This window comes from Pongo pygmaeus, chromosome 16 (genome assembly GCF_028885625.2).
Source record: "Pongo pygmaeus isolate AG05252 chromosome 16, NHGRI_mPonPyg2-v2.0_pri, whole genome shotgun sequence".
Lineage (NCBI taxonomy): Eukaryota > Metazoa > Chordata > Mammalia > Primates > Hominidae > Pongo > Pongo pygmaeus.
The window spans coordinates 100,993,659-101,012,621 of NC_072389.2; the positions used below are offsets into that span (position 1 = coordinate 100,993,659).

At 38.8% G+C, this 18,963-nt stretch overlaps 1 protein-coding gene across 1 annotated transcript in view; it reads right to left on the reverse strand.

Annotated features, from left to right (window-relative positions):
• Positions 1-5,272: 5,272 nt before the first annotated feature.
• The window catches only part of LOC129013907 (uncharacterized), a 60,323-nt gene continuing 46,632 nt past the window's right edge, over positions 5,273-18,963 (reverse strand). The window contains exons 3-5 of the mRNA XM_054450608.1: positions 15,373-15,505; positions 14,253-14,419; positions 5,273-6,086 (exon numbers count right to left, since the gene is read on the reverse strand). Coding sequence (XP_054306583.1) covers positions 15,387-15,505 — 119 coding nt within the window. The 3' untranslated portion in view covers positions 5,273-6,086; positions 14,253-14,419; positions 15,373-15,386. The remainder of the gene's footprint in view (positions 6,087-14,252; positions 14,420-15,372; positions 15,506-18,963) is intronic.

Genomic DNA, 18,963 nt, shown 5'->3' on the forward strand with positions numbered 1-18,963 from the left:
CTAAGAGAAAGACATGTATATGATAAATAGTCTTTCCATCACACAGTGTGAAAATTATGCTTTATTTCACTTGGCATTTGAAGTCATGATTTTACTTCAAGTACAACTAAATATTTGGAACAACATGGACCTTTATAATAGAGTTTGCTAAGTACATTTTCCGCTGTCTCCTGAGAACTGAAAAAGCTGAGAAATGTAGTTTCAGACCAGAGTACATCATCCTGTCATGCTACTGATTGTTTTACCAACTGGATTCATAGATACATGGCCAACACCCAAGGAAGGGGAGAAGAAAATGACAGTGGCTGAGAGATGTAAAGTATCCCCTTCGAACTTCATAATTTGGAATTTTTAAAAATATTTATAATTTACAAGAATAAACAATGAAGTAATCGTCCGTAGGGTTCTCTGTGGCCACTTTGGACTTTTAAACAGTGATGGGTCACTCTTAAGTATCTAAAGTTCAGATTCAGTTTGGATCACAACCAAGGCATTCAAATAGATAGATGAAGTTTTTCAAACCTCTGGAGATTGGAAATGTGAGCTGGAAATCTCATGCCCCTTCATGGTATTTTTGATTCTTCTGGTTTGGGCAGAAGTGGGAAATGAAGTTTAAGTTGAGCATTTTAGATTACTAAAAATTAAACTGATAGTTGTCCAAATATGGACTTTATAGTACAGATATCCATAAAGCATGCCCCTTTCCAAAGTTCGCAGTTTTAGAAAATAGAAAGTCTTCATTATCTGTGTTTTAGTTTTTAATTAATTGTTTGTTTTGGATAGTTAATAGTAGAAGAAATTATACAGTTGACCAAGTACTTTCTCCACAAATTTGTTTAGCTCCCAATTATAGAAGTGGTTTGAAACGCAGCTCTACTGCCTTATTTTTTCTTTCTGAATTTAGAAAACTCTCTCTCTCTCTCTCTCTCTCACTCCAATTCCTTCATTATTTAAAGTGCTTAGTTCCATTGGAAGGGATAACACATCTCATTTGGTTTAGGCACATTAAGGCTGGGTCTACACAACCAGAGTTGAAATGCAGCAAGACTGAAAAATATTGTTCACCTGATTTCTGGAAAATACAGATGTTGGAATGTCAGGGCAATAGTTGGGATGGCACCTTCAAGTCCGTGCTATTTACTTTGGTTGCAGAGATAAACTGTAGCAAGTCAAATCAACTGATTTTTTTGTTTGATCTGAATAAGCTGAAATTGCTAAAATGTACAATGTAACACTTTCTATCATGTAACTCACAGAAAGTAAATTCAATTGGATCTCAAGGAGAGAAGGGCACATCAGCTCCAAAAGGTATATTAAGATACTCTCATCCAGGCTCCCTCTTGTAATAAGTTTGAAAACATGTGCCCTACCCTGGAGCTTCTTGTTCTTTCCATGACACCATGGTTTTATTCAAAGCAAAAGCAGCTCAGGGAGGAGCAACAACATACCATGACTGCAGTCAACAAACAGGCAGAATAGGCCGGGCGTGGTGGCTCATGCCTGTAATACCAGCACTTTTGGAGGCCGAGGCAGGCGGATCACCTGAGGTCAAGAGATTGAGACCATCCTGGCCAACATGGTGAAACCCTGTCTCTACTAAAAATACAAAAATTAGCTGGGCGTGGTGGTGCACGCCTGTAGTCCCAACTGCTTGGAAGGCTGAGGCAGGAGAATCTCTTGAACCCAGGAAGTGGAGGTTGCAGTGAACCAAGATCGCGCCACTGTACTCCAGCCTGGTGACAGAGCAAGACTCTGTCTAAAAAACAAACAAGCAAACAAACGGAAAACAAAAACAAAAAACAGGCAGAATAGTTTGTGCCAGCTACCCTTTTATTCCTACTAAGTGCTACTGTTCCTTGCACTTAATAGGTGAGCAGTAGTAGTAAATCCTTATTGAATTTAATACATATCTTTGGGAATCATTGTTCAGGCTTGATATCCAAAGGAGAAATAAAAATGCCAACCAAGGTGAACTTACGTGGTTTAATTCTTTTTGTGTCCCTACACCACCTTCTAGTCCCATCCCATAAGCTAAACACCTATACACAACAACCCAGGGCAGCTTGGAAATCTTCACTGAGACAAGGGAGGGATTTATTTGCCCAACATTTAGAATGTGACACAGACGACCTGGTTCAAATCCTGAACCAACCATTTACTAGCAGCCACATTATAGAATGTTGCTAAATTATGGAATACCTGATGTATGCCCTCCTTCAACAAACCTTGCAGGGGCTCCAGAGAAACATGTACTGTTCAAGGCACTGGAGATGAAGCAGACAGCAAAACATTTCCCAGATGCCAAGCTGATTACGGAGTACATCAGTATTGTTGAGATGCCTCTAAATCCTCCTATTCTCTTACTTCAAACCTACTGTCTTGAGATCTCTCTAGTGAAACCTAGGGGTCTCTGTGGAGCAGGTATGAACCATAGATACAAACATGGTAAGAAGACAGTTTCTCTCCTCTAGGCATTCCCAGTATGGGAGAACCATATGCATATAATGCATTGCAGGAGTGTGTTAAGACCTTTCATAGAGACACAAACCAAGCATTCTGTAGTTATATTCAGAAAATATTTGAAATTTGCCTAGAGAAGTTAAAGAATAAGTAACTCACTTGTTTTATGTGAGGATAAATTGAGACACAGGATGTGAAAACATTTATTAATTGCATCATTGATATAAACATGTAAATATATTTTTGCTTAGTAATATATTTGAATATATATTAACAGATATATATGATTTTCTAATATCACATATATCTTATACACAGCCGAGTATGTTTCAAGTTCCCATTATTTGAAAGGATTAAAAAATAAGCTCCAAGTTGTTCAGCAAATCAAATAAATTTTATATTCTGAAACTAATAGGCCACTGCATTAAAACATTTTTGATAAGTATAATTACATTTTCTCTGATCTTTTAGTATTCTCTTACTTGGTGTGTGTGTGTATGTGTGTTTGTGTGTGTGTGTTTCTGGCTTCCTTCTTTATTAAAAATCCTCATTCCTATTGTTTGTTTGCCTAATGTATGTAAACAAAAACTCTCTGGATAAGCCCAATTAATACAATGTAGATTAGCATTAATTACTTGCAAATTAAAATTATTTTTCTTTAATTTCTTACTAATAGGTCAGAAAAGCACCATTTATTCTTTTTAAACTCTTAAGTTCGCATTTCACTTGATTTTTCGTGCTAGTCTATAATGAGTAATACTTGTACTACAGAACAGAAGGATTCTGGAGAAAGATCCTCCAACTATTCTCCATTCCCCATAGATGCTGTGGACATTTGAGTAGCCTTTTGTGCACCCCAGCGGAGTTTTTGACTCACTCCCCACTCACAGCACCATCTGAAAAACAGCAACAAAATCATAAGCACAGAGAGGTTTGGACTTCTAATGCTACTGCTGAGTATTATCCTTACCCTTGGAATGTTCATTTTGACATTTTTATCCCTAAGTCATTCATTACTAATGTAAACATGAGAGCTTGTTAAAACAGTTCCCTGAGCTGCCCTGCTGGAAGCTTCTTTCAGGCTGGAGAAGCCATCTCACTGCATCTCTTTCTAAGCTCTGTTTTGGTCTCTGGGACTCACTACAGCCTGACTTCTTACTGCAAGCAGTACATTTCAATATGAAGTCTCATCAGATGCTTTTCTTTGATGGGGTACAGAATCCAGCATGTTTCCTGGCTGAGAATGCTATAATATCTGCAGGGAACTTTCACAAGTTCGTTAGGCAAGACCTTCCCCATAAATCTAGCAGTTGGCTTTTCAAGGTGCTCTTTAGCTAAAGCCCACTGCAAACATGTCGAGTACTTCTTTTCACACCTGATTTCTTTTCAGAGTCCATGAACTCAGCAACTGGTGAAGCCACACTTGAAAAATAATTTAATGTCACTATTCAGTTGGTTGTCAGTTACAAGGCCTGAAATTCTTCTGGGGGCATCTCAAGATGCCTCACTCTGATTCATTGTCAAGAGGCATTATGGGTAGCTGAAAGACTGAGCTTTGGAGAAAAGGCTGTCTTGAGGCTCAATTCTGACTTTGCCACTGGAGACTTTGGGGGAGTTATTTAACCCCAGCAGCTCAGTTGTTCATATATATATATATATATATACATATATATACACACACACACACACACACACGATAGTACACACTATAGTTAGTGTAGATCTATGATTATTGTGAGGACTAAATAAAATTATGCATAAACAGCCCAGCAGTAGTAGGTCCTTAATTAAAAAATAGAAAACACAAATCTATTAAATAAACTTTCTATAGGAATTTGCTTTTTAAATCAGCAAACCTCCTACAGTCAGTTAGAGCAGTGAAAAGTTGCTTTAAGTTCTGTCAGCATGAGGCTTTTGGAGATGTCCCTAAAGAGCCTCTTTTCTCCTTCTATTACCTTGAAGTTTGAAGTGATAGAAAGTTTTCATTGAGAAAAGTAAGGCCAGGTTCTCAGGATGGCAATGGTTTCTACCAATCAGACCTGAAATATATACAAGTGACATAAAATGGGCTCTCATTTTACATAATTAATCGCTCTCTATTTTAAACCTAGACTATGTGGCCAGCTTTCTTTCATTTTACACACCACTCCCTTCTTTCCAGCCATCTTTCAGTATACTAAGAATAGTCATACCCTAAACCTAAACTGAACTGGCCTCGGATTTTTTTCTTTATACTCTACAGTCTTTTCACTGCTCTAATTCTCTATCATGCCAGAATGTTATAAAGAAGGCGTTTGTTTATTTGAACTAAGTCAATGACCTTTTCAAGCATTTTCATCATGAGTTCCATATTACATAGAGTACCTTCTGTGCATAATGAACAAATAGGATCAAATTCCGGGACCTTATAGGATAAAACTGCATTTCCCCTCAGGTCGTCAATTTTTTAAGGAGATGCTCTGCAGAACAGATAATGTTGATATGATATTATGGAGACACATCGTGACAGGGTAGCATTTTGTCGCAGTGGTGATGTCTGAACTTCAGAAGATCTGGATTCTGAGTTTGAACACACTGCCAAGAATGTGGATTTCTTTTTAAAGCATCCAGATGTTTTGTGTCCGTAGAGCTGGGCTTTTGGAAGCTGTTTATTTGTTGGTTTATATCAGGACAAGAAAGAGTACATTGCCTTCTTGAGTCTCACTCAAGTCATTTCCAGAGTCTGAGAAACGCACCACACCTTCAAATACCTATTCTTGATTCTTTAAATGTTTTGTGTTGGACTTTGGTTGACGGTATCAAGCTAGATTTATTTTAAAACAAACACACATTTTATTTTAAGCAAAGTCAAAATGTTAAATGCCATTGCATACAAATTAGGGAATGGAATGGAGGACTGGAGGGATTATTAGAAACTGACTTTTTATGACCTTGATATTTCCCCACAAACACCAAAGGGAAATCAACCAGGAACTTTGTGTCCTTCCGCCTCTGTGTGCCTAAATGTGTCACGCGTTAGAGCTGTCTCTGTCATCTGTATACAGCTGCCTCTGTACGCAGATTCCACGATGACCGTCAGTGATGGAGACTGGATTATTGAGGTGCAAACTAATTAACTTTTGATTCATTTTTACTATCATTTATCTAAAAGAGTTACAGCACCGAGGATTTGGCTCCCATGGAAAGATTATGAACCACTTCACTCAGCTACCTTACTTCTGGAGATATTTGACTAGCTTTAGGTCATAAATAGAAAAACTTAGTGTTTCCATTTGGCAATTCATATCCCTTAAGAGCAGAGGTTTTTGACTTTGTTGACTGCTGTGTTCACAGTGCCTAGAAAAACACAGCCCATGCCTGTTGCTTCTAACATATCTGCTCAATGAATGACTAAATGCTTCAGACCAGTATTATGAATTGCCTCCATTTTGAGCATAAACATCAGATCCAGATTATCCAAATCACAAATTTTGTTATTGTCTGTTTTTGTGTTAAGACGAAAAATAGACTTTCCCACAATGATGAGTGAATTGTTCATAGAAATAGTTTGATTACAACGAGGAAGAGCTCTGTACTTGAAACTTCATGGCAGTGGCAAAGAGGTCTCTCTCTCTCTGATGAGCTCCCTGAGAGATACCATGAATTGGTATCCACCTTCTTACATATATTGGAATCTGTTCATACATTCAGAGTAGGCACTTTCCCAAAACATTTTAAGCTTTTATGTGTTTCTGTTTGTTTTTTGAGACAGAGTCTTGCTCTGTCACCCAGGCTGGAGTGCAGTGGTGCAATCTCGGCTCACTGCAACTTCTACCTCCCGGGTTCAAGTGATCCTCCTGTCTCAGCCTCCCAAGTAGGTGGGATTACAGATGTGTGCCACCATGCTCAACTAATTTTTGTATTTTTAGTAGAGACGGGGTTTCACCATGTTGCCCAGGCTGTCTCGAACTCCTGACCTCAGGTGATCTGCTGGCCTCGGCCTCCCACAGTGCTGGGATTACAGGCTTGTGCCACTGCACCCAGCCATATTTTAAGCTTTTAAATGTTGTGCTTCATTATTTGATCCATGGGTTGTCCAGAGAATAGAGCAGAGTTTGGTTCAATTATTTTGGGGTAGGAAGTAGAAGGCACAGGAGTTATTTACGGTAGTAACTTTTATTTTGCATTATTAAGTAAAACTTATAATTTGTAGTTAGAATAATAACTACTACCAGTACTGTTATAAAAACAACTACCAATTATTGAGAGTTATGTACCAGGTACTGTGGCTTCACAAAGCTTTATGGGATGGGTAGTATTCTTTTGGTTCTACAAAAGAGGGAACTATAACTCAAAGACTTCCACAAGAATGTAGAGCTAGTAAAATGTTAAAGAGTTGGGATTTTAACCCAGATATGCTAGATATATGGTTTACATAATTCTAGTTAACAAATCCTAAGTCCTGCTTTTCATTTTTGTGAATGAGTCATCAAACATAAGAAGTTATGCAAACCTTAATGAACTACGTTAACCTTCTCATAGGCTTCCAGAAAACAAAATAACAGAAGTGCACAGGTTACCTTAAAGATGCACTGTTTACATCCCAGACTAAATCAGTGCTCATACAGCTGCTGAGAAAACCACATGAGAGCTTGAAACAGAAGGGAGGGATCTATAATGCTACACTGAAGTTTAATATCAAATTAAGTTTTTTGTTTGTGCCTTTTTCAACCAATGATATACTTGAAGACATGCAGTTTCCTAGGGAAAAAATAATTCAAGAACTTCCAAAGTTATGCTTAGATAATGTGTAAAGAAGGCTAACAAAGAAGAGATACAACTAGAAGAGATTTTAAGAATCACTCAGCTAATCTTCCTACTTTGGGCACTATTTGTACCAAGAGATAAGGAGCGAAATAATATGGTAACTATCTTGTACTGAATGGCATTATATAAGCAATGGACACATTCAGGAGAGGATTACTAAAGAAATCTATGGAGTTCCTGAGTGGTACCTCACTTAGTGCCACTTTATTTTGTGCTGTCAACAATGTTGTGTAGTTGAGTTTGGCTCTCTTTATTTATATATATATATATGAGTCAGCCACTTTCCCCATGAAGATTAAATGAGATAATGCATGTGAAGTGTTATCTAAACCATAATGTGCCATGCAAGTATTAGATATTGTCATGGCCCAGGAATTTATAAGACCTCTCCAGTTATTCTATAAACAGGTTACAAGCCAGTGATATAAGGCTGCTTGAACTACTGTGCAGGGCATTTGTAACATCATCAAAGAAAAAAATGGGTGGAGGAAGGATGAAGAGCTAATCGGTGAAAACTTTTCTAGTTCTTAGAAGATTTCACTTCTATTTCTCTGAACTAATGTGTAATAAATCTTTTACTGGCTTCTGGCTTTCCAGGACCTGGAAGTCAAGCTTCCAACAGACTGGAGTTGAAACTGGTAGCAGGGAAGAAGGAAAAATTGGTCTCTCCTCTAAAGGATGTTGTCATTGGGAGGATCTTGGCATAAGAAGCAGTTTTTTGACCTTGAGGCTACCTGAAGGGTTTCCTTAATCTAACTGTGCCCAATTACTAGCAGTTTTCACAGCAGTATGTTTCAGCAGCTTATCAAAGAATAGAAGCAGACAGTAAAAAGAGAGGGGCCAGGATGGGTTTCAGTGGTTCTGAATAAGTCAGGCTTCTGGTGATCAGCAAAGGAAGAGCTGGTTTCCATAAATCAGAGAGGTAGTTAGCAAGGGTGAGTTGGGACTTAAGGGAACTTTGCCTTGAAAGCCCAAAGACTTGTACTTGTGCCTTAATTATACAGCTTAGGTCCTCAGAGAAGGGTGTGACTTAGAGTAGGTGAGGCTGTTCTGTCAGCTGACCAGAGAAGAAAGCGCTGATCTTATAGGCATAAGAAACTGAGCTTGGGTGAAGATGAAAGTATATACTCCTTTTGGGTTTCCCATTGCTCAGCAGAGTAATGGTTGTGTTGGTATTTAGCTGTCTGAAGATGTAAAGAAGTGTCTTCTATTCTGGTGGAATATTAACAATCCCTGAACCTCTCCTAATCAAGATGTCATGTGTACCCTCACATCAGACTAATTGAACTCAACAGGTTGGTGGGTGAAACTTCGGCATTTTATTTTTAAGCTTTCCAGGTGATTCCAATTGCAGTCAGGCTTAAGAACAATTTACTTAAAAGTTTTAAGATGGAAATTTGCAAAGGGCTGCTATTCAAATCACTGTTCCTACAGCTACTTAGCTGTTTATGATCTAAGACGACACCTGGATATGTGTCAAAGGTCAGTTATTAAGAGGGTCTGGCAGTGAAAACTGATGCCGTCCAGGTGGGCCTTCTAAGATAATAACTTGCTATGAAGCTTCATGTTCGTTTCCACATTAGGAATGCAGAGGCAGCATATTAGGAGGAAGCTGGCATGGTCTGATTCTAGAGCACATGCTGTGGGCTCTATTTCTTTACAGTACACAGAGGAGCCTCAGGACAAGGCCTTCCCCACTCCTCCAAATGCCCACCTACAAGACTAGGGGGATACTTCCTTTTGAAATCAGCCAGCTTGCCTCTGTCACTGACTGTTGCAAATGACTACTGAATTTATATAAAGTTCATTGATGTTCCTTGTTGGGTTTGAGATTATAAATTTTTTCTGCCAGGCTGTCACTGAGAGTAGACTGGAAAGCTGGAGACAAAATTCCCATAGCTCTGGTAGACATAATGACTGGCATAACAACTAGAGACTGGATAGTTCCAAAAAAAAACTCAAGAACTTAAGAATGTTAATATAAGGTAATGAAGGCAAGGGATATGTGGAAGGTAGCCTGTTGAAGATTCCAACAATCTTGATTATAGTTTTGTTGCTTTTTTTTCATCTTTCTTTACCCCTTGTGCTAGCATCTCTGCCCAGTTCAAAAGGTTATGAGAGAGACCAGCTAGAGCAGAACTGGCCAGAACCTGGAGTTTTGACCAACCACCAGGGGCTGATCTTTAAAAAGTTTGGACTTCTAAGGAAGTCCAAGAGTAGCTGACTGGTGGATAACTAAGCAACAATGCAAAATAGGGCTCCACGGCTGTCTAGCAACAGACATGGGTAGAGATCCAAGATGGAGGGCATCTGGTAAACACACTAGATCACATGAATCTCCAGTCTTGAGCCCCAGAAATGGGACAGCTGGCAGGACTCTAAGAGAACCTGTTGGAGGGTGCTCAGCACAGGGGTACTATACAGGAAAACAAGGCAATGAGTTGTACTTGGGCACATGGGCAGGATGAAACACATTAAACTGGACTAGGAGTTAAAGCCTTGTCCTATGAAATCAACCTTGAGCCCAGCCTCAAGAAATGAGAGAAGAGTTTGTCCAGGGGCCAAGGGGACTTCACGCTTGGCTGATGAACTCCTGGTCTACAGCTCCCTGAATTCCCCTTACCCAAGGTCAAGATGAGTTCCAGTCATGTCAGAGCTGGACCTGTAGGTTGGGGTTAAGTGGTTCCAGCTTCTATATAGAGGCAGGAAGCCAAAAGGATCATTACCATAAGTATTTTTTTTTTAATTCACAATTCTACTTTCCTCCCTCAACTACAATTTTGTTATATGGACATGTTCTAAGAGTATGTGCAGAGGATAAAGATTAAATAAACTTTTCCAAGTAAAACACAGTTAAAGGCTACTTCACTGTGGCCAAATTACTTTCTGCAAAGGCCAAAATTACTTACTGTAGAGAGCAACCAAATGCATTTGATGCTCTTTAATGCTCTAGAATATCTAATGTTATGTAGAGCACATAATATACTTTAAGTGAGTGCATATCAATACATACAAGAAAATCATAGCTAAGAAAATTATATGAGGCATATAATTAATATATTTGAAATATCACTACTATCCCCATTCTAGCTTATTTTAAAGTGTGCACTGATTTTAAATTTTTTAAGCTTCTGCAAAACTTTATTCTTGTTTTCTCTCTTTAAAATTGTAAATCTTAAATATTTAGAAGATATCTTGCTGTCATGTAATATCCGATATTCACACACACACGCACATAGGTACACAAATACACACAAACAGAGACTTCCAATGAGAAAACAACCTTGTAAAAGGAGTTTGGGGAGTGCTGTGTTAACCAACATATTGCTGAGTTAGCAACTAAATAACCAGCTACATACATCCCTTTTGTATCATTGAGTAGTGTGCATTCTTAAAGTGATAATGGAACTAAATTTGGAGAGAACAGGCCCTTAAGTTTCAATTTATTTGTTTCACAATCACAGCCTCAAACTGAAGGGAAAATTACGCTGCAGTTTGATAAATAAAGCACTATACATTCAAAAAAAAATGCAAAATGAAAACTTTTAGAACTTCAAATAATCAAGGATCTTAGATTAATTTCATCAGTGGTTGAGAGTTTTTTGTTGTTGTGAATTTGCTGGAGAATTTAGTATGAAAGCACTCTAACTAGTGTCTGATTATATCAGTGTCTCTATTTCCTTTTAGAACACACATCTGTTGTTGTGGGGGGTTTTTGGAGAGGAGAGTGTGGTTGTGGTTATTATGGAAATACGGCAAAACCAAATATTTTAAAGCAGATGAGAAGAAACCCACAAACAGTTGGCTCACAAATGTTGTAATGCTTTCTACACCCAGGCATAAAGCAAGTAGCAGAGGCAGCAGCAGCAGCGTTCCTGGTGGGCTCTGTTTTATCTGTTTCAAACACTGGGCTGCTCTTGTTAGTTAACTGACTGGAGATTGTTTTCTCCCTTTATCCTCTCTCTCTCTTTTTAATTGTTGTTACTCTGTTTTGCCTGAAAGCTGCAGTATCTCACTGTTCATTATTCCCTGTTCAGTCAAATCCTGTCCAAAATTAACTCATTGTGTGCTGGAGTTCTTCTCAAGCTCTCTTTTCTTACAAGATGCACAAAATAGACCTCACTGTAGCTCTTCTAAGAAGTTTGCGTATCATACGGATAATTCTTTGAATTAACTCAATGCTGACTTTACTGGGCTGTGTTTCTTTAATATTTACAAATTCTAACTAGAAATATTTCTAATTATTAATAAGAAATTGTTATAAAATTCTAAAGTTTCAACCATTTTAATCCTCTCTCTCTCTCTCTCTCTCCCTCCCTCTCTCTTATATAAACCTAGTTCCGCAGACCCTGTTTTGACTTTAGTTTCTCTTTTTTATTTTACTTGGAAATTTTTAAAAGAGTCTTCTGAGTCTCCAAACTAAAGCTATAAGACAGAAAAAGGAAAGCCATCAGTCAATACAGCTGGGGAGCTAGTTTCTCATATCAGCATCGAATTCCAAGGTATTCAACTTGAACTAAGTGCAACCATCAGAAAAACTATAGAAATGGGAAAGTTGCTGTTGTAAATTAATGATTATTTGCTGTGTGCGTTAGAGTTGCGGTTTGTACCACATTTTATTGTGATGTTTTATTCTTACTCAGTGCAACAGTAATTGGGTCTTAAACATGATAAAGTATCTTAAAGGCTGCATTGGTAGCTGAGCTGCCTACAACAGGTTTTTAACTCTAGTTAAAGAAGGTTAATCAAAGTTAATGAATCTGTTTTATCCATTGCCATGAGTTTTTTTTTTTTTTTTTTTTTTTTTTTTTAATGTGCCAGGAGGTGACTGAACTAAAATCCGGATTGTTCAGCTGTGAAGGCAAATACATTTTTAGCATAATGATTTTGCAAGCCTCTTTGATGGCCCTGGGTCTGTGGATGGCAGGTACCTGCAAGCTCTGTAGTTTTCTTATCTTTCTACCACTGCTCACTCTTCTGCCATTAAAAAATATGAGCCTTATGAAAATACAGGAGAGGGAATGCAATCCCACACTACAGCCTTCAGTGTGAGAATATCAAGAGACTGTTGCATTCAGAAGTTCAGAATAGCTCTGCTCTTTATAAAAGAATATGAGGAGCCCCCTAATAAGGCCAATTCATTAGAACAAGTGTTTGTTACTAAAACACACCACGCAGGACCACAGGGATCCGAGCCAGACAGCACAGCAATTAAAGTTGCCTCCCTTCCAAACGCAGGCGGCCCACCAACTCTCACCCACGAGTTCTGCTTTGTTTTCCTATTAGAAATGTGATTGAAGAATGCAAGTTCATAATTTGTTCATGCAGCAGAAGACTAGTAACTCCCTGGTTGCAACATCCTTTTATACACTTTAAATCAGAATTTAAAAAAAAATTCAGGTTGCTTGTGTGTGTCCTTTCTGAAAGCGCAGGAGGAGCAAAACCTTTTGCTCTGGGAATATACCTTGCTGCCTAGAAAACATTGCCTAGTTGCATTTGAAAAAACGCTCAGCGAGAGACCATCCTCCAAATATCTAAAATCACAGTAGTGGAGGGTTTTTAATTTTAATTCCAGCATTTACAGAAAACACACACACACACACACACACACACACACTCAGCCTGCAGTGACACCTTTCCCCTCCCCTTTGGTGTTCTGCGGAGCTTTGGAATGAGATTCATAGCGACTCAGGACTGTTGCTGGCAAGGAAAACCCCCTGCCTACCAGACAGAAAGAGGGGCGGGGAGGGCCATTGTGGCTTTCCCTCCTGCTCTCTTTTTAAGCCCAAATAATATTTGTACTTTGGGGGGAGGGTGCAAAAAAGGGATCAACATATGAAGCAAGGCAGAACCCAAAAAGCAAGGGGGAGAAAAAAGCTCAAGGAGAGAGACCAGCTTTGGTCCGAGAAAGGGCCTACATCACAGGTTTCAAAAGCATCTTTTTTCAGTTTCACAAGCCACAACCCCCTTGATGAAAACTAGTTGCGAAATTCAGCGCCTGTTAGGCCTCAGCTAATTAGAAAAAATGGGCTTTTTTTCTTTTCCTTTCTTTCTTTAGCACCTTTTCTTTCAAGCATTTAGTCTCAGGAGGGGGATCCAGGCTCTTGGCCGGGCTGTTTTGAAAACACGCCTTTGAATGCCTCTCCCTAATTCACGCCTTTTGTTTTTCAGCTTTTGTGTTTGCCAGTTTGACCATATAACGTTATACATCTGGTGTATAGCTTGTTGGGGGCTTTTTTCTCCCAGGGTTCCTATGCATTCCCTATAGGACCCTCCTGAGCTTCAATTTGAGCGATCGTGTAACATAAAGGGGGTAAAGGAGAGCCTAGGAGGCTGGGGAGTGGGGGGAAGGAGGGAGCAGGAGAGGGGAGGAGGCCTGGGGGAGACAGAGGGAGAAATGAGTGAAACATAAAAAAAAAAAAAAGTTGAAAAGAATTCTTTTGCTCTCTTCTTTTCTTCTCACTGTTGCGACTGGACCCTGAGTCAGCCGGCGACAAGGCCTCGGTGGGAAAATGACGGGGCCTCAGAATAGATAACTCATTGGAATTCTGGCAACATATTCGTAAATAAAACAAAAGTGGGGAGGCGGACTGGGGGAGAGCGTGTGTTCCTGGGGAAGCGCAGAGCTGCACAGGGCAGGGCTAGGAGGACATTTCCAGGGCCGGCTCCCTGCCTTGCCTCTTGCAGGGGAAATCTAAGATGGTCAAAGGAAAGGAATCCAACGGTTTTGCCCAGGCTTGTTTAGCAAAGCTCTTGCAGCTGGAGCTGTTTATTATTGCAGCTAGGAAGATGCTCTTCCAAACACACTTCCCAAGCTGAGAGAGCTGAAATAATCTATCCTATTTCTTCAGAGCCTTCACGGTCTGTGCCTCAGAAAGGGGTTTCTGTTAAAAGAGGAACATTCTTGAGCATGGTTATTTTTTCCCCAGCTCCTCAAGAAGGGCATCCCCCAGATTTAGTTTGCAGATATCTTTCCCAACTCTTACCTCCCATGCACACTTTTGATAAAACAGCTTGGATACCGCTTCTTGGAATGATGATACTGATGTAAGTTTCCTGACTTAAAAGCTCCCAGTCTTCTAGTGGATTTTGTTGCTATTGGTGCTCATTGATGGGTAATCTTGTGGATGAGCTCTCATCTCAATTTCCCCATCTGCAAAATGGACATATCTTAATATCAAAGTCACAATTCTTAGTTTTCACATACCCGGATGGTTACTTTTGTAATGAGTCTATTTCATATTTTTGTTTAATATATACATAGTGTGTGTGTGTATCTGCGAGTACATAAAACCCATTATAAAGACATAGTGTATATTTTGGTGGTTGTGATTTTGTATGTCATCCAACTGCTCTAGAATAACTCTGCAAGTCTGATTTTGGCTGAAAGAAAACCTAGAATAAATAGGAAGACAATATGTTTGTGGCAGTTGTTTAAAGCTAATACCAGCAGCTTTTTCTTTTCTTTACTGCTGAACAATTTCAAAAGCAATACTAGGCATGAAAGCAAAACAAACTCATTTCAGTGCAAAGCTTATGAGTTATTTGTGTTTCCCTGAATTCAAGGAGGGGGTGGATGGGTAGGAAATTTGTTTTAAATATAGAAATGGGGAAAATACAACAAACTCCACAGAATATCTTGGAAGGTTCTGCAGCTTGAAGTGCAGAGTTTATTACAGATGTGATGTAACTTGTGGGTATAATTTTCAAAAATAGCTGAAGAATACACTGTGAGAAATCTTACCAAAAGTACCATTTTCCCCAATATATTTGTAACTCAGGTTACCAGCTGATTAACCCCTTGAAAAGAGTTTCTGTAGGTGGAAATCTATATCCCTGTCTGTTCTTAATCAATCCAGCCACATGACCAATAATGTGGATGCAAGGGTTAACACAATTAAATTAGCAAATGTTTGGAAGGAAATGGTAAAATTGGTTTTTAAAAAGATGTTTAACAAAGACATTTCGCTCTTCCAATCAGACACATAATTATACAATAGGCTATTTTCAGGAATCTATTTTTTCCTAAATGTTAATCAGACCAGAAGAAAACGCGTGTTAGTCTACATTGGGATATGCCATAATTCCCTTGGAAAAGTAACTTACCTTAGGGAAATATTTTACTTCACAGAAAAAGACTGTTTATTTACTCTGAATTCTTTCCCTTGCAAGGTTGTTGTCTGGTTTTTGTTTTTGTTTAAACTGGTCTCAGAACATGGAGAAGTACGAACATCGTCAACTGAAACAAAAACAAAACAAAACAAAAAAACCATGGACTTGAGCTAAAATTCTTAAATGAATTGTTTAGCTTCAAAATGTAAAACTGTCCCAGCAAGAATGTCACAAAGTGTAAGCACAGAAGGATCTGTATTTTACTGAAAACATTCTTTATATAACACCCAGAGAACACGAAAAGAATGAGCCACCCTTACTTATATTACAATGTCTGTATTTATTATCTTTTCAAGTGTGCTTAACAAGTTGATACCATTTTCTAAAAGGTTTTTTAGTTTGAGACTCCTAACTCATCCACCTGCTCTCCTGGGTCACAACTGTAAGTCCAGAAAAAGGCGTGCTTTATGTTTCTGTGAAAACTGGCTTTATTTCTAGTTATAAGGGAGGCTGAACTTTTAGGTAAACTTGGTGCCAGGTAGCAGCAGCAGGAGCAACGTGAAAAAGAAAAATGGCAGTTACACACTTAAGAAAATAACATTCTGTTGATCAACAAACACTCTTTAAATTTTAGTTATTAACAGCTCTTACAGAAACAGGAACTGCCAATAACAAACTTGATTTCTAATGTCCCCAAGGTAATAATAATCCACTAATTTGACTATATCCCAGCTGGCCTATACAGCAGTTTCTATTTGTTTTTTGTTGTTGTTGTTGGTTTTTTTTTTGTTGTTTGTTTGTTTTTTTGTTTTTTTGCAGCAGGGAAGACTTATCTTTCTTTGGGGAAAAAAAAAGGTGGGGAGTGTGCTGTAAAGTTAAGAAGGAGTGTGGAGAGAAAACACATGGAAATTTAATGTGAAAGTTTCTTGTTGCAATAAAGCTGTTAGGTTTGGCATGTAGACTGTTATCAGATGGTTCCTTTGACATTACTTGAGCCTTTCAGTAAGTAAGACAAGCCTGAAGGATTAGGTTGTCAACTTCAGCCTGTCATCTTTGAGCAGAAAAAAAGAATTGCTTTTCTTTTTCTTCCCTTTTTTTTTTTTTTTTTTTTTAGGTTGCATCTTCCTTCACCAACTTTGAGCTTTGGAGAGCGCAGGAGAGGTAGTTAATAGAAGACAATCTCAGGCCCACATTGATCATGGAAGTCTAGCTTTTAAAGATAAGTGAGCCAACCAAGCTGTAAGGCTAATCACCCTGTGCAAGTATGAATTTATCTAAAGAGGATTTCATGTGGAACCCCCGGAGCCGGCCGCCAAACGGATGACTGCACACTTTAAGAAAGTTCGTGGGACTTCTCCCAATCAACTGTCAGGCCACATAAAGGGTCTGGAACGCGCTGACTTAAGCAAACAATATTTAGCCATCTAAGGATACCGTAAGGCCCAAGATTCTGCTTTGTTGGTGCTGACAGGAAATATTGATACGTATCAAGTAACACTCCTGATGCAAAAAGGGATATGTGACTCCTTTCAGCACTATCTCTGTTTAGGAAACTGTCTTGTGCTTTAAAAGAAAGCACAGGTGGGAACAGGGACAATGTCAAACCCAGCACTTCACTGGGTACTTTTCCAGCTTTCCTGGGATCACAATTTCATGAAAATAGGAACTGAGCAAAAGTCGTCTCCTTTTTGAAAAAAACCAAATGTATTGGAATTTGAATTTGCAAACTCTCAGAATGTCTAGCCGACAAGTGAACCCTGCCCATAACCCCAAAACTATTCCTTAAGTTTATTAACCTAGGAAACCTGCCACTGATTAGGTTTGGGTGTGTTTCTCAGCTTTTACAATAGTCTAAACTATATTACAACTATCTGGTTACAGGGCCTAAAAAGTAAATAGAAATATGTGGCTATTAAGTCACAAATCCCCTCAACAGGACATATGAGTCAAAACTCAATTTTTTGTGAGAAATAATGTCTGTAATCCTATTGACTCATCACTTTTAGACATTAGTGGCTTTAATTACAGGGGAAAAACTGTAATGTCCTGTCTTGGGAAAATTTGATAGGGAACATTGGGCTGTTACCATAGAATAAAGGTTGGGTTGGAGGATTTAATTTAAAAAGGAAAAAGAAAGAACCCTATTTTATCAGAATACTCTAAACATTCTCCATCAGTCATGTTGTGCCTGAGGTGATATCCTTGAAGATGCTGGAGGTGGCGGTGTTAATGAAATACCCGTTGGCATTAAATAGCATTTCTAGAATCCTGATTGTAGTGCTAAAAAGGAAAGTGAATTTTGTAACAGCACAATAAACAAGGGAAACTAAGAAAAAAGAACCCGCTCGGTCTGTAAGGAAGATCGCTTCCAGTTAAACAAAGAAATTTAGGGTCGTCTGCTTTTCATGAAAATCACATACATATGGCCTTTGAAATTTGTCACTGAAGATGGTTTTGCTCTAAGGTAAAATTCACCACTTTATAGCTTTTCAGCTGCAAGTCTCTGGATTTTTTTTTCTTCTCTCTTTTGGCCTGCAGCCCAATATGAATGTATGATCACTAGCACAATAGTTAAACATCTGAGTCTTTTTGAAGTGTCTTCAATGTTACAATGATGTGATGGTTGATTGCCTAGCAGTCAGTTTAGAAAAGACTGCATTCTGCCCCCTAGTGGTAGAGATTAAAGTTTAATGGCTGCTTCATAATACGTAATGCCTTCTTCCCCCTTCTTTTCCATATGTTAAGGATATAGAGCAGTGTGGGAATTACTGATGAGTTTTGTCATAATCTGTAAAGTGTATATTTTAAACAGGAAAATTTCTAGACTGAATGGACAGGTTTACGAGGCACAGGGTCATTTGATGTATGTTTTGTGTACTCTGCTGTGCTTTGCCAAACAACACACATTACCACTATAAACAGACATTGTCCCTAATACAACATTCCTCCTGGGAAAATTTTGGGACTTCTTAATAGAAGCTATTAACCAAAAAGTGCATGGTGTTGCCAAAAGTATAATATTATACACACACACACACACACACACACACACACACACATATTCAAAGAAAGCATGGTATATTGTCAGATACTGTGGAACTTCACATTTCTTTTCAGATGACCATTTTTTGTACAGGAGGTAATAAAAACAATTTGCACTAGTTATACCACTTACTACTCCACAGGTCACATTCCCCTTGTGTTCAAGTTCATAAAGAAAACCACGCACACCCAAAGGATTTGTGATGTCCACAAGATTTTGATGTGGGAAACATTGATCACGTACAGCTTTTTTTTCAGCTGACAACAAGGTGGAAGACATTTGTTTGAGTTTTTATCATATCCTGGGGCCTTGCTTGTTATTCATCTTTAATGTAGAATTCATATCTTGCGTGCAGGCAAGCATTGGAAGGCACACAAAATCAAGCACCCATGATATAGGCATCATCCAATGAGTGTGTGTTTAGATCTTGCAGAAGTGAAACTCCATGTTGGAGGAAGACGGGACAGACCGAGGAGGAGAAGGAGGAGGAGGAGGCGTCCATGGAGAGTGGACAGGCGGGACAGCTGGACCATGTGTAATGT